The 16,640-nt window shown below is 41.4% G+C and overlaps 1 protein-coding gene across 2 annotated transcripts in view; it reads right to left on the minus strand.

Annotated features, from left to right (window-relative positions):
• gmds (GDP-mannose 4,6-dehydratase) overlaps positions 1 to 16,640 on the minus strand; it is an 802,062-nt gene that overhangs the window by 149,365 nt on the left and 636,057 nt on the right. For both annotated transcript variants that reach the window (XM_085989143.1, XM_085989142.1), the window contains exon 8: positions 6,405 to 6,523. In XM_085989143.1, coding sequence (XP_085845269.1) covers positions 6,405 to 6,523 — 119 coding nt within the window. The remainder of the gene's footprint in view (positions 1 to 6,404; positions 6,524 to 16,640) is intronic.

A 16,640-nucleotide genomic window follows, 5' to 3' on the forward strand; every position in this document is an offset into this window, starting at 1 on the left:
GTGATTGCTCTGGCCATGAGCATGAACTCAAGCTTCAGACGTCCCAACAGAAAAAATTGCCAGAGGCAATTGCATAGGTAAGTTTAATAATTTTCTTCCAAATGTTGTCGTTAATATGTTATAAACCTTATTTCCAGTACTAAATCCACAGCTTTGTGGAGAAAGTAAGAATTTCAAAAAAATATTGAGTGATTTCATCGGTTCCACTTTTTTATTGCTAATGTTTGCTGACTAATCACGATTGATTGCGTTCAGACATCTCTAGTAGTGTTTAATTGGAAGTTGATTATCACGTTCCCTAAACATTCAGTTATGATCTGTTATCGCATTCTGGGTAAGAAATTTGAGCCAATAGGTGGAAGTGTGACATTCATTTTTAGGTGCAAGTCCTCAAGGTGTAATGTCAGAAGTGTGACAGGCGTAGATGCATGCTACTCAGAATTTAATAGATATTTTAGATTATATATAAAATAATATTGGGGTGTATGTATGTGCACACTTGTGCACATTTTACTCTGCACCTGTCCTGTGCTATAACCTATGCTTACTGACATGAGCATTACATGGAAAAAGTGACACTCACCTTAAGAAAGAGAGTTGTACAAGTTAAAACTTAGTGTGCATGTTGGATGATATTATATCTGATTTGATTGTTCTCAACTCCCTCCTGACATTATGAATGTAGTTCTCACAGGAACAGTCCCCACTTACTGTAACTTTTGGTATTTTCAGTCTCTCTTCATTTTGGATTACATTCTAGTGCTTTTCATTTTACTTTATTAACTTGACATTTGTTTGACACTTCTGCCCTTGTAGTGGTAGTAAAAGGATACCTTGGAAACTCACCTAAAGCATCAACAATTGACATTTACTTAGGACCTTTCATATAATAAGAGCTCCCAAGGTGTATGAATGAAGGTATCTTTTGAATGATGAGACAGAGGTGAGGGATTTGAAGAGCAGGATGAGGATTTTTATATCAGTATACTTGGAGACATGGTCAGAGAGTTCTGGTTGAGTTGGAGTTTGTGTCGGGTGGATCTGGGAAGGCTAACAATGAGAGCACTGGCAAAATTGAGATTTGAGATGACAAAACCATGGTTTCAGCACTGATGGTAGTAAGGTAGGAGTGTAGGTGGGAAATATTCTGGAGATGTACGTGGCAACTGGACCACTACATTTTTCTCTTAAGCTGTAAATAGCTTACAACTTAGTATTTATGCAATATATTTATATTATTTTATTATTTGTGCACTCTTTGGGGGAGAAATTCGGTATTGGCCCATTTGGGGCGCAATTATCAGCCGGGCGCAAAGTTTAGCGCCTGGCGCTAATTATCGCCTCCGACTGCAAATTTGGCTTCTATCGCCCCTGGAGGTGATTGGAACATTAAATCAGGCGCTACACACCTCTCTTAAGGCGCTAACGCCGAGGAGCAAGGCGCTACCTCAGAGCGCTGGCTAAGCTCATGTGACGTCAGTCAGCAATGGAACATAGACACATTGGCGCCAGCCAGTTCTTAAAGGGGAGGGTTGATCTTGTTCTCCATCCACACCTTGCTCATTGCAGCTTTGAATCTCGGCTTGGAGAGACCTGTACATCAAATCTACTGGAAAGAACAATGGAGAGGCCCAGGGAAAGAGCTCAGAGTGCAGCCCCCATAGTCTCTTCTAAATCAATGCAAGGAAGGTCAAATCAAAATGAACCTGCAAAGTGCTGCTCAGTACCCAAAACTCCTTCACACAGCGTTGAATCTCTTCAGAAGTCTTTCTCTCTCTCTCTCTGAACGCGTGGTGCAAAAATGTTGCCGACCAAAAAAGGCAGGAAGCGGTCGCCTTTAAATAGCCCTCCCCCAGTCCCTTCCCGACTGCAAAACGCTCCCCTCAACCTGTTGTTGCTAGTGGCAGGCGGTAAGGCAGGGGGTACCACTCAATATCCGGTCCAGGGAGCTACCGGGGCATTGCACACTCGACTGACGTCACGATCTGCGGGCGCAGGAGATCGTGGCGGTAGTGTTTAGCACCGCCGCAAAATGTCTGGTTAATTTCGTGAGCGGCGCAAACATTGCCGCACCCGGGCGCTAGTTGCTTTGCACCCCATTAGCGCCCTCTTAGGGCGCTAACAGGAGGCGCAAAGCAACCAAATTTTTCCCCCTTTATGTCTAATGGTGGAAAAATATTGGAGTAAGAATTCCTTTGGTTGCTATGTGTAGTGACATTGTAAATGTGTTTGTGAAGATTTCCTGTGTTCAGTATTTCCACGGAAATTGTAAGCCCATTCTAAAAGAACACATTTGCAATTTTGTTTGAAATACCAGAGGAAATTGTCACAAATGCATTTATGATTTTGCTATGTATAGCAACCAAAGAGATTCTGACACCAGTGTTACTAATAAAGCTTTAGTTTTTGTAATCATATTTCAGAAGATCAAATCACACTCCAGATCATTTTTGTATTTTTGCTGGCAAATTAAAAACAATCACAGCATGGCTCCATTGTATAATGATCTCAATTTCAGAAAAGCCTTCCAGACATTTTAGCTAACTTAAAATGAATATAAACAACTCAGTAAAAACTACAAAGACTTATACATGTATTACAGTCTTCTTACTTGCCAAGAATGGATTAGTTTCAACATGTAGCTTGTACGACTCAAAAGAAGTTTTTATCCCCCCACATACTTAATGTAAATATAAAGATATTTACCAACTCATGTTCAGGCTTAAATCACACATCAGGCAAATTCATCTGAATCAGAGCATGACAGCAAAGCTTAATTATGTCATGGAAGAGCTATAGGAGGACCAAGAGAACAACTGTTTGTAGGGGAATAAAACAAGGGTATCTTCTCCACCAAAGGGGCATGATGGAATGGTTTCAAGTTGATCAGGTTTTAAATTGTTTCCTAAATATCTGTTAATTTTACCTAGCTATACTCCAAAGAATACCCTTCTTTCTACCCAACGAAGTTTAACATGAAAAATTCCCCATTACATTTCTTTACTCAGACAATGACTTGTGAATAGAAGGGCAAGAAGACATTCTGTTCTGAGGTCTTTGCGATTGCTGCTTTAGAAGTCGCCTCTGAGGGATGCAAAATAGCCGTGTGGGTTAATTTGTCCTTCAACATCCCATTCTGCCACACTTCAACTGAGTAAAAGCCTCCCCTCCATCAGGCAACTTCTCTTCCCCAAGACAGCTCCAAAACAAAACCTTGAGTCACCAAGTTGGGAAATGCAGGCGTGAACTCATCCTCTACCATTCTATGTCACAGTGCCTGCTGAAGAAAGATTTTTTTTTTTAAATCAGAAAGGTAAGGAGCTTTAGGTAAAGAACCACACAGGATCATCCATTATTGCTGGTAAAACATAACTGGCTGCTGTCATGAACCACAGAGGGTCGCAGGTTAAGAGAAAAGCAAATATGAAACAAGTAGAAACAATACTATTCTGTCCTTAGGCTAATCTACTAAATTTAACATCAACAGTGATTTGGGGGCATTAGGAGTTCAACTGTGTGCTTACATGTACTATGAGGACATCAAAGAAGCATGTTGCGCAGACCTGTCTGCCCCTGTTGCAGGCGGGATTAAACCACACAGTTTGATAGAAATAATGGTAAATACCCTGTGCACTAAGGAATGTTTAGTATTTGAGCAGGATTGGTGACTTCTTATGGTACAAGTAACCAGCACAAAAAGGCTATATATCTCCAATAACATCCTCAGTATGCTAATAAGAAAGTGTAGGTATTTTAACATGAAATAGCTTTTGTGTACAAAATTGATTGATCCAATGCACAAAGTAAACAGAATTATTTTGGCCATTAATCAAAGCGATGGCAGAAAGTAATTGCTGTTCCTATTGAAAGCAAAAGTGTGTGTGAGTGTAAATGCAAGCCATTTTACCGTGGGCAAGAAGCAGTTCTACTGTTCTCACACACACCTTTTGCGTGTCAATGGGAGCACACAAAGCAATGATTTTATATAATAAATAGTTTTAAGTAGGCTAGTTAGTGTCAAGTGGTCATAGTTTTATAATCACTGCATTGAAGCGTGTCCCACCATTGACAGCATCAGACCAATTAAAGCTGTGTATCATAATAATTAGACTGCAAATTATCAATAAAACCAGTTTTATATGTTAACTCTGTTTCTCTCTCCACGGATGTTGCCTGGCCTGCTGAGTTTTTCCAGCTTTTTCTGTTGTTATTTCAGTTTTATACTGGTGCTGGTTTAGTTTGAGTCACAGGAGAAGACTGTCCATACACTAGCTTCCACCATTTACATTGCTAAAATAGGCTCCCCTATCTCAGTGGCAGAATCGTAGACCCATGAAATAGTAGGGTGACAATTCCGTCATCAGGACAATGAAGCCAATTGTTGAATTGTGAAAGTGGTGAGCCAGCAGATGGGAGGGAGCCACTCGTTCATGACTGAAACTAAACAAGTACCAGTGTAAAAGCAGGTAAAATGACAATGAACTGCCTTCTGCCTATCGGAGCTCTGGCACGGCGAGAGAGCCCCAGGTGGGCAGAGGAAACGCTTCAAGGACACCCTCAAAGCCTCCTCGAAAAAGTGTAACATCCCCACCGACACCTGGGAATCCCTGGCCCAAGACCGCACAAAGTGGAGGAGGAGCATCTGGGAAGGCGCCGAACACCTCGAGTCTCTTCGCCAGGAGCAAGCGGAAGCCAAGCGCAGGCAGTGCAAGGAGCGCACCCACCCGCCACTTCAACCACCGTCTGCCCCACCTGCGACAGGGACTGTAGGTCCTGCATTGGACTCATCAATCACCTGCAAACTCATTTTTAATGTGGAAGCAAGTCATCCTCGGTTCCGAGGGACTGCCTAAGAAGAAGACCTATCAAGCAAAGATTTCGGAGTACGGACACTAAAACTTTCAACATTGGCTTTAATGATGCACTGTTTTCTTTTGTCAGCCATCAACATACATTTAAGTGCAGTTGCACAATTGCTGTATTGTGAGATGTAAGTCACTAATAGTCTAATAACTGTTATACAGTTATGCACAAGGGTTGATGTACTATCCACCTGTATTTAAAAATAATCAAAATATTTGGACTTAAAACATTCTAATTGACTGTACTTTCGAGGTTTATTCAGGCTGAATTTTTTTTTAAGTTGATGAGCAGAGGAGCCCTGGGGAACCCCAGAGTTGATGAGAGAGTCACTATACACAGATGGAATGATTCGAAAGGAAACCAGGTCCCCATGTCTAAAATTCTGGTGGAAATATATACAATGGAATACAGCCTCACAAGATGTTCCTATACTCAATGGGATGCTAAGTTTTCAACCCCCCTCTATATCTCAACAGTGACAACAGACCTTTTCCTAGAACTGATTGAACAACTCTTGGAAATTCAAAGAAATCTGCTGCCTCGCTCATACTCAAAGTATTTTCCCCAAAGTAAAAACAAACTTGAGACTTAACTTTTTAAACCTGTGAATGAATAGCAATAAAGAGCCTCACTGTGCACTGTACTGGGGAATTGAGTGCAGGGAGTTCAACTGAAGGACTCGACCTAATGGTCTCATCTTTCAATCCAACTAACTGTACTCAATTGCCTAGTATAGTACATGGTAAAAAAAATTATTGCTTCAATATATGGCTGTCTTGCACTTATAAAAATGACACTTAGACTGCATAGGAATGATAAAATGATTATTAATTGGATTTGAACACAATGCTTCTTAAAGAGAATAAATCTGAGGAAGTGTGTGTGTGTAGCGTTTTGCCTTTACTTCTGAACAACCTATTCTTGATCTGTATGACACTACAAGGATTCGCTTCATGTGAATTGCATGCAAATAAAACAAAATCAAAAACAAATATGAGCAGCAGGCAAACAGACATCAAGTCAAAGTCAAACAATATCATAATGACCAGGATGTTGTATTAAGGCTACTTGTGCCAATGCAAAAGGCTACAGATTGGGTTACATGATCTGTTACACATTCAAGATTTGTTCTCTCCCTGTTAACACATATTTAAACAGATCCAACATCAAATTATAATGCAAACTATTATAAATGCATCCTAATTAGTTGGAGAACTGTCACCGGCTTGCCCAGTAATATGATGGGATCATCACTTTGTAAACTCCGCTCAAGCATGCTTAATGTTCCAAATTCATATCCATTCCATTTCTGTGCAGTTTTACACCAAGTACAAACCTTTAACACAATTTTCTTCTTGTCGATCAGCCTGCAATATTTGTAGTTATTTGGCAACTCACGTTAGATTATATAAAGTATTCATCTGTAAAAAAGCCTTTTTTTTGTTATGTTTAGATCCTATTCATAATGCAAATATACAAACATGGTGAGATTAGATGAAGACCAAATTAGAAATCAAACTGAGGCACATTTTGATACTCACACAATGGTTTTATCAATGTGTTTGAAGGCCTTTTCCACAAACTCTCGAACACTGTGCACTTCTCCTGTAGCTATGATAAAATCCTCTGGTTCATCCTGTTGCACCATCAACCACATTGCCTGGTAATACGAGAGAAAAGACTGGAGTGAATCATCTGTGGTGCCCTTAGCACAGTCTTACTTGATGATTTCAGTTAAACAATATTTACTATTTAAGATCACAGTGCTGCTTACAAAAAGGCTAGTAAACATATGGTTTGTAAGTACTGTAAAATGGACTCCATTTTAAGAAGCGTCAGTGATGGATGTATACAGATATGCACAACCTGTCAGGGATCACCACAGGACCATTGCTTTTTGGCTACTAACATATGCATTGTTTCTAACTTGCCAGCACTGACAGGTTTATACAAATCTCATTTTCATTTTACTGGCACTAATTGTAGGCCCATTTTGCACTTGGTATTGTGTGCACTGTGACTTGACTGAACTCTGAGTGGGGGAACAAGAAAGAGAAACTGAGAGAACTCATCAAAGCTGATACAAACTCAGATCCCAGAAGTGTGCAACAACTCTGTCATACCTCGAGTCTTTCATTACACGCTATAGCAGCTAGCTCTGGGGCATCTTGCAGACAAAGCAGACTACAGGGACTTCATGTTAGCATTCTCCATCCACAATTGAAAAAGCACTCTTGCTAGAAAAAGTATAAGGTATAACTATACTTCCTAATGCTTCACATATGGACCTTACCCCAAAAATGAAGTGAGCAACCAATATTCAGGTGCCAAAAGTTCCATAAAATACTGCTTTGTATATTCTGTATTCTTTGTTTATTTCTGTATAAAAGCTACCATTCAGTTTTCTAATACTCAGTGCCCAAAACTACTTTTGCTTTTTTTATAAAAATTCTCTGCCTTCATTTCATTTCCTGTACAGGTAATCTGAGGTAAATAACCGCATAAAAAGTAATAACTCAAGTAAAATTTCAGATTTACAAGATGAAACTTGGAGGTTTACACATCATCAATAACTGCCAGCTGGAACTCATAGAATCATAGATTATCTTGATTATTATTATTACTACTCCACAGCTAAATTATCTTGACTAGTAGCTCCACCAAGTAATAAACAGAGGTATTTTAGAATTACACCTTGGAATAATAAGCAGATGTTTGGGGCACACAAGAAATCCTTGATTTTCCAAGAGTACAGGTTATTCAAACGCTCCTGTTGTTAATTTACAAAATGCTTGAAATGAGGAAAATCTAAATACAATATACTATCTATTACAAAAAGAAAGCACAAAGAAGAAATTGGATGAGACCACACTCATTTACACACGTATTTCATGATTGGATTTGAAATAGCTAAGGAATAAGTAGAAGGAATTCTAGAGATTTTAGTAGACTTATAACTCAAATGCTTTCGGATGTCCTGAGAACATGGTAGGTGCGATATAAATGAATGTTCTTTCTTCAGTCCTTTTGTTAAAAAGCAACTTCAAACTGATGTTATGAAGTTACTTTTCACACAAAGAGTGATCAACAGATTAATGAAACTCTGGGGAGAGTAGTAGAGGCAAAAACCATGGAATCACTTCTGAAATAGTTGGAGTGTGTGTGTGTGTGTGTGTGTGTGTGTGTGTGCGTGCGTGCGCGTGTGCTGGCTGTGTGGGGTATAGAAACAGGAATGTAGGATCTTTCTGGATACATGAACTAAGATGGGCGGAATGGCCTTCCTCACCTGTATCTGTCTTGTGATATTCAACTGCTAAGTTTAATTCATTAAAATAGCCATCCTTTCCAGCACCATATCCAACCCTCTCCAAATTTCTTAGGGCTAGAAATTCCCCTGGTTTGCGCCTCCCGTTAGCGTCTCCGGGGGGGCGATAACGGGACGCTACCGGCTTTGCGACTGGGTGCGACGAGAGTACCGACGCCCACGAACTTCTCCTGCAGGTTAGCGGAGGCGGTAAATCCTAACGCCATGATCTCCTGCGCCCCGGAGATCGTGACGTCATCCGGTGTGCAGCGCCCCGGTACTGCCCCGGATGCGAACTTGGTTTCCACCCACCGCAACATCGCTGGGCTTCAACACCAGCAGCTGCAGGGGGCGTTGTAACCTGGGGTGGCCACTTGGGAAGCGGTAGTTAAAGGGATTGCTGGTGAAGTAGGCGAAAAAAGTTTCATCAAGACTCTGTGCATTTTTTTCTATTTTTCAGGTGCCGTGATTGATCAGCCCTGCACTCTGTTAGAGTGCTTGGGGCTGATCGGCGGTGCTGTCAGTGATCAGGGGATTTGTTTTCTTGCAGAGCCTGCAGCAGTGGCCCTTCCCTCCCGCAAAAGTTATCACCCCAAACAATTTCTCCCCCTTAGTCTTTGGATATAGACATAGTATAGGTGGGAGAATCTATCGCCCCAATTTTTTTGTTCATCATGCCCATTTTGTATACATTGGCTTGTTAAATTAGCCTTACACATAATTCAGAGATGAATGAGTCAATGGTCTAACTCAGCTGATCCATCTATGCTTCAGCACTTCGCCGTGATTGAAGGCAAACCAAATTTTATTTAAAAGCTCAATTCTGGCTTCTTGAACCAATATTTTGCACAATTTCAACATATCTCTTGAGACTACAATGGCAGTAATCCTTATCCCTGTCCAACAACAAAACCTGACGCACAGAGTTTGGGCCTTTTCATGAGTTAAACAGAATTGGGTTATTGTAGACTGGTCAATGTTGACCTATGTGGAAGAGTTTGTTCAGTGGGGAATCTGCTTTCTTTTGTGCACTATAAATCAAAAATACAAAAGTAGAGTGGAAATATAACATTGTACATAAAATTATGCTTATGCTGTTATGGTGGGCCCGCCAGCAAGGTGTTCCAGAAATTAAAATTTCAGATATGGAAACAGGCCATTTGGCCCAACTAGTCTGTGTCAGAGTTTATCCACCACAAAAGCAAATAGTCCTAATCAGATCTACCCACCCTGTTCCCATATCCCCTCATCCCCTTTTCCTTAATTCACCTCGCTAATCTAATCTTAAATGTTGATGTCTGCATTGCTTTCTATATTTGACCAAGCTCCTAGACCACAGGCCCTATTGATCATTTAAAACAAAATTACATTATGCTATTTATATTACTTCTTCCCATTTCTACAGCTTCTTTGCACTGGGGCACCTGCAGAGACACATTTTACATTTTCTGTGCTAGAACATCAGCACCCTTGAATGCCATCTCATTTAACTTCCACTCACCATGTCAGTAGATCATGGGATAATTAGTTTAGCTGTGAATACTGGGATGTATCTCCAGAACTGTAGGAGACATTCTACTGTGGTGGATCTATGGTAAACTCACCATACATAATTCCAGAAATTTAGATTGCTTGACAGAGGTTGAATTTAATTTATTTTTAGATTCAGTTCAATCTTCAAATGGTATAACAAATTTTACATAACATAATTTTATGTGGAGGTACCTTCACTTTCCCCCATGGTATGACCTGAAATCTGAAAGGATTTATAAGTTATCTCCAAAGGTGGAGGAACTAGAGTTTGGCCAAGATTACTAGAACAAAATATCCCCCGACAGACAATGTGTGTATTTGTTTTTCTCCCATTTTCTTCCCTCTGCTTTTGGAGGTGCCATATGGTTCCACCAAAGCGAGGGGGTAAACCTCCAATTGACCATTTTTCAGAATTGGGCCCATACAGCACACGTTGTCAGTTATAAATAACCGCTCAAAATGTTCCAAAGCGCTTCAAAGACAATGAATTATGTTTAAGTGCAAACACTGCTGCTATTTAAGGAAACATGGACGCCATTTAACATGCAGCAAGATTGCATAAGCAGCAATGAGATGAATAGCTTGTTAATCTGTTTTGGTGATGTTAGTTGAAGGAGGAACTTTGTCAAGGACACTGGGAGCGCTCCCCATTCTTTAACATCCACCTGACCTACCAGAACAGACAGAAGGGACTTGGTTTAACATCTTCAATGAAATTCTAGCCCTAAGAGACATTGGGGGAGGCAGTCACAATGAACATCACTCTCCTCCATCTATAGCACAGACGAGAAACGCAGGCCATTAGTTGCCATAGAAGCAAGTGGAGTGAGTTACTGAGTTTCAATTAGCATATAAAGCATGAGATGAAGCCAAATATCTATTATTTCTCCCGGTCAAACATGTAACAACCTTTCTTCATCGAAATGTATGATCACTGTGGCGTTATTAATGAGAATAATGTAACTGATAAAAGAGTTGTTGTATCAAATGCAACATCTGCTTTTGAAACTCATTTGATCTTCACACACAAGTTCTAAAGAATGACTTAGATGCATTGCAAGATTCTGAAAACTACAAGAAATACTGGTTTACGTGGGGCCTACTCCAATGCTGTAGGCTCTTCCCCTATTCCCTAGTGAGTTGGAGACATGCATCACATCACACTGCTGCTGTGATATAATCTCTACATAACCTATTCATGGCACAGACCTAGCTAACGTACGAATTTGTGGCTTGTGAATTACGAGGTCAGTTCATTTATGGGATATAAACTCACTGTTCTTTGTAATGTATCCTCTGTTTGTCACGTACAGAGTTGTTTTAAGTGTTAAAATATTATCCATATACTTCTACACTTGTGATGTAACAATCCATTATGGCATTTCTGTCACAGTACACAGAAAAGTTGAAGTGAAAGACCATTACAAAGAAAAATAACTATAAATCATTTTTTAATTATGAAGAATTACTCTTTAATGTGTGGAAAACAGTGAAAGTCATCAAGCCTGTCCATTGCTAATAAACACTTTTCATATTTCACACACTCCCAGTGTCCTCCATACATCCAAAACCTCTCGTATAATACACCGATAAAACCATTGGTAGGATGTTTTTTAACCAGGCACCCTTCTGATGTTTTTCTCCGGTTCATGATCCAGGAAGGAATAGTTACATAATCCTTTGTCAATCTATTAGTTAGGAGTTTATTTGGAGAAATCATTGCGAATTTCAGTTGGAGATTCTGCACCAACGTTTTGTGACAACTCATAAAAGCACAATTTGTATCGTATGCCTGCAATCATTTCCACTTCTCTTCTCCAGCACAAATCACAGGTGATACTGGGTACAGGAAGATCTGAGAAATGAGGCAGACAGTTGTGTCACCTGTCAGGGAGGAGAATGTGAAGGTGCGGTCTTGCTTCATTTGTGTCCAACCTCATTATGACAACTGACCTCAATAAAATTTAAAAAACTAGAAAAAGCATTAAAAAAAAAAGCTAAATTCCTTTAAAACCTTCTCCGCCCTCTGATATTCATCCACAAAATGCAACATATATTTGTGTTGCAGAGTATCACCTGAATAAAAAATAATTAAAACTTGAATAATTAAAAAAATAAAAGCTCAAAACTAAGAACCCTAAGGTAAACGTGAAACCCAGCTAATCAGAGCAACATTTTCATCCTCTGAAATAATCTAGCTCATTTTATCAACTAAAACTAATTAATTTGGTAAATATTTTCCTAATCTATCAACATGTATTACCTTTTGGATAATTAAAAAATATACATTTACTATCACATTAATTTATTATACCCAATGAATTTATTACACATAAAAATGCATAGTCCTTTATTTCATGAGTGTCTCATACACAACAATACAGGCTTTTCATAGGATGTCAACATAAGTATTTGAAATATGAATGAATTACATTAAATAACTATGGATATAAATATCAATAAAGGCAGTGCATTTCCTACTATGGCTTCTCCACCCTATACCTGGATGACCACCTCCAGTGAGCTACAAGGTTCCTGCCTTGGCCCCCTCCTAGTACTTAACCATATGTTATCCCCTCAGTAACATTATCTGTATGCATGAGGGCAGCTTTCATACATGCTTAACAATACCCAGCTTTCCCTCTCCAACATCACTCAGTACTGCACTGATAGCCTAGATTTTGTGCTCAAGTCTCTGGCATAGGACTTGAACCCACAACCTTCTGACTCAGAGGCATGAGTGCCACCACTGAGCCACAGCTGACACTAGGCTGAGGTAGGCTTGCACTTGGCTGTGATGCCCTGCAAAGCTGAGTTGCCTGCCAACAGCTACTGTCAAGGTTCGCATGAAGAATGGCCACATGGGTGAGGTACTGGGTGGCTGCCAGTGCCCATGGAACCATATCCCAACGTGAGTTTTTACATTCAGAAGTCAAAAGGACAAAACTGTACAAGCAAATAATGTGAGCAATGTGCTGAGCAAGACTGATAAAGCTTTGCAATCATTCCATTTTTCAAAGAAATGTATTCGCTAAAAATGTAATTACAAATGTCTTCATTTAATTCATTCAGAATTTAAAACTTTAGTCTAGTTTTTCAGATCTACACATTCACAAAGTGTATTATTCTGCCTGCTGATGATAAATCTGCAAGTTACTGCACGGCTGCAGTTAGAATTCTGATTTTGCTTCTTCTGCAGCCTAGAATTTGACCTCATCAGGCCCTTGACCTTCCAATTTCTAGGTATTTCCTTTAGTAGTTCCCATCATATAGGACTTCAGGCAGTAAATGGTGCTGGTGGAAGGGGGGGTTCCCTGCAGTTCTCAGTTTATTTATCATTACTGAATGGTTTACTGGTTTTAACAGGAGGGACGCTTTGTTTAAACTTCTACGGAGGATAATTAATGGTTATTGACTGGTAAATGAAGAACAGGTGACAGCCTAAATCAGAAGAAAAACGATCTTGTGTTGTAGCGTGATAATGGCTTAGTAATTGCTGCAAAGCTGAGGCCTATTGCATCCCATCATAATGCCAGATCATGCCCAGAACACAAAGGCCTCTGTGTGAAAGGTATTCAACCTTCCACATCCTTACACATCTGCTCAGTTGATTTGGTCCATTTATTCTCTGATGGGCTGCACAACGGAGGCAAAAGTTCACTTATTCCCACCTTCCTGCTCATACTCAGTGTCACATGACGTTCGGCAGCGCTATTTCAAGTGCACCTTTGTCTTTTCCACAGAGCTTGTACTTGTATTGGTGATAGATTCTGGGCTTATTTTATGATTTGGTGCTGTTGGCCAGTTTTAAATTCCTTTTATTCAAATGTTAATGTCGGAGATTTTTTTTTTAAAAAAGCATCATTATCAATGTGATGCAGATCACCGTACTGTCCTTGAATATCTTATTAAGGCAAGTACAAGTAGCTTGCAGTAAAGATTCTAGTGTTGTACTTTTTCTACTTCCTACAATCACCCTTTCTCCCCAGATAATTAAATTAAAAAACACAAATACTGGGGGGGGGGGCGGGGGGATTTCTTCCGAGCTGCTCCTGCTGTAATTTTGTCGGAAGTGCACCAGACACACCATTTATGCAAGTTAACAGGGTTTCCACTGTAATTCTGGCACAGTTACGGTGCAAAGCAGGAGCAGCTCCAAGGAAATAGTCAGCCATGAAAAGCAGTTCATAGAATCATACAGTACAGAAGGAGGCCATTCGGCCCATCGTGCCTATGCCGGCATTAGTCCCGCTCCCTTGCTCTTTCCCCATAGCCCTGCAATTTTTTCCACTTCAAGTATTTATCCAATTCCCTTTGGAAAGTTATTATGGAATCTGCTTCCACCACCCTTTCAGGCATTGCATTCCAGATCAAAACAACTCACTGCGTAAATTTTTTTTCTTCATGTTGCCTCTGGTTCTTTTGACAATTACCTTAAATCTGTGTCCTCTGGTTACTGATTCTTCTTCTGTCACTGGAAACAATTTCTCTTTGTTTACTCGATCAAAACCCCTCATGATTTTGAACACCTCTATCAAATCTCTCCTTAACCTTCTCTGTTCTAAGAAGAACATAAGAACATAAGAAATAGGAGCAGGAGTAGGCCAATCGGCCCCTCGAGCCTGCTCCGCCATTCAATAAGATCATGGCTGATCTGATCCTAACAGCCAATCTACTATCACAGAACCATCTCCTGAATCTAACAGAATTAGACACACGAAATAGGAGCAGGATCAGGCTACACGGCCCCTGGGCCCGCTCCGCTACCCACAGGGCCATGACCGATCCGAACCTAGACTCATGTCCAAATTCCTGCCCGCTCCCCGTAACCCTTAATTCCCTTTACTTCTAGGAAACTGTCTATTTCTGTTTTAAATTTATGTAATGATGTAGCTTCTACAGCTTTTTGGGGCAGCATATTCCATGGACCTACCACCCTCTGAGTGAAGTAGTTCCTCCTCATCTCAGTTTTGAAAGAGCAGCCCCTTATTCTAAGACTATGCCCCCTAGTTCTAGTTTCACCCATCATCGGGAACATCCTCCCCGCATCCACCCGATCCAACCCCTTCACAATCTTATATGTTTCAATAAGATCGCCTCAATTTCTCCAGTCTCTCCATGTAACTGAAGTCTTTCATCTCTGCTATCATTCTAGTAAATCTCATAGAATCATAGAAAGTTACAGCACGGAAGGAGGCCATTTCGGCCCATCGTGTCCGCGCCAGCCAACAAAGCTATCCAGCCTAATCCCACTTCCCAGCTCTTAGTCCGTAGCCCTGCAGGTTAGAGCATCCCAAGTGCACATCCAAGTACTTTTTAAATGTGGTTAGGGTTCCTGCCTCTACCATCCTTTCAGGTAGTGAGTTCCAGACCCCCTCAACCCTCTGGGTGAAGAAATTACCCCTCAAATCCCCTCTAAACCTTCCACCAATTACTTTAAATCTGTGCCCCCTGGTTTTTGACCCCCCGCTAAGGGAAATAGGTCCTTTCTATCCACTTTATCTATGCCCCATATAATTTTATACACCTCAATAAGGTCTCCCCTCAGCCTCCTCTGTTCCAAGGAAAACAGACCCAGCCTATCCAGTCTTTCCTCATAGCTAAGATTCTCTACTCCTGGCAACATCCTTGTAAATCTCCTCTGTACCCTCTCTAGTGCAATCACATCTTTCCTGTAATGTGGTGACCAGAACTGCACGCAGTACTCTAGCTGAGGCCTAACTAGTGTTTTATACAGTTGAAGCATAACCCCCCTGCTCTTGTATTCTATGCCACGGCTAATAAAGGCAAGCATTCCGTATGCCTTCTTAACCACCTTATCTCCTTCTTAACCACCTTATCTACCTGGACTGCTACCTTCAGGGATCTGTGGACATGCACTCCAAGGTCCCTTTGTTCCTTTACACTACTTAGTGTCCTACCATTTAATGTGCATTCCCTTTCCTTGTTAGCCCTCCAGATGCATTACCTCACACTTCTCCTCTGCACCCACTCTAAGGCCTAAAGTGTAGTGCCCAGAATTGAACACAACAATGCCAGCTGGGGGCTAAACCAGTGTTTTATAAAGGTTCAGCATAACCTCCTTGCTTTTGTACTCTATGGGGGCGATTTTCCCCAGATACTTTAGGCACTAAAGAGCCTCTGAGGTGGCCAAGATGGAGTCTTGAGCTGCAATGCCAGTTGAGCCAGTGTTTAGCGCAAGAAGCCATCTTGGTAAAGGAGTTGAAGCGCGCGCTAGGAACGGCTGCCTGGGAGGGTCATTAAGGGGTTGATTGCCACTTAAATTGCCTGCTAGCGCTCATTAAAGAGGCTGCGTGGCATTTTGGTGGCTAGCACTTGAACTAACACCCTCTCCCAACAGCGACAAGCTGAACAGGAGTAAACAAGCTTGAGAGGCTGGCTGGCTGCGGGCAGGTAGGCCTCAATTGTGAGGGGTTGGTCCGGGGGAGGGATCGCGGCAGGGGGTCTGGAATCGGCTGGGGTATCAGCAATTGGGAAGGTGGAGAGATGATCGGCAGCGGGGGGGGGGGGGGGGGGCGGTGCAGGTTGCAGGATCGGCAGGTGATCGGGAATTGCGGGGGGGGGGGGAATTGGGGATCGCTGGGGTTGGCTAGGGATCGGAGGGGGGGGTGTGGTGAATCGGGAGGGGGGCTGGAGGATCGTGGCCGGCCTCATCATTATCGTTGGTGGGGGGAGGCCTGGGAAGGTGATTGGAGGCCTCGTGGTGGGGTGTCTGATCACGGGGGGGTGGGTGGGCGGGCATGGTTGGGATGCTGGATCCAGGAGGTAGGTATAAATCCACTTACCTCCTGGATGCAGCAGTCTTCACCTCTGTTTAATTGCCGGGTTTCACGAATTGTGTGAAACCCGTCCACAGGCAGTTAATTTGAAAATGGAGGGGAAAATGAGGCTTCCAGTCTCACTACAATATTTAAATTGA

The sequence above is a fragment of the Somniosus microcephalus genome, chromosome 5, assembly GCF_052327205.1.
Source record: "Somniosus microcephalus isolate GS21.2 chromosome 5, FLI_Smic_1.0, whole genome shotgun sequence".
NCBI lineage: Eukaryota > Metazoa > Chordata > Chondrichthyes > Squaliformes > Somniosidae > Somniosus > Somniosus microcephalus.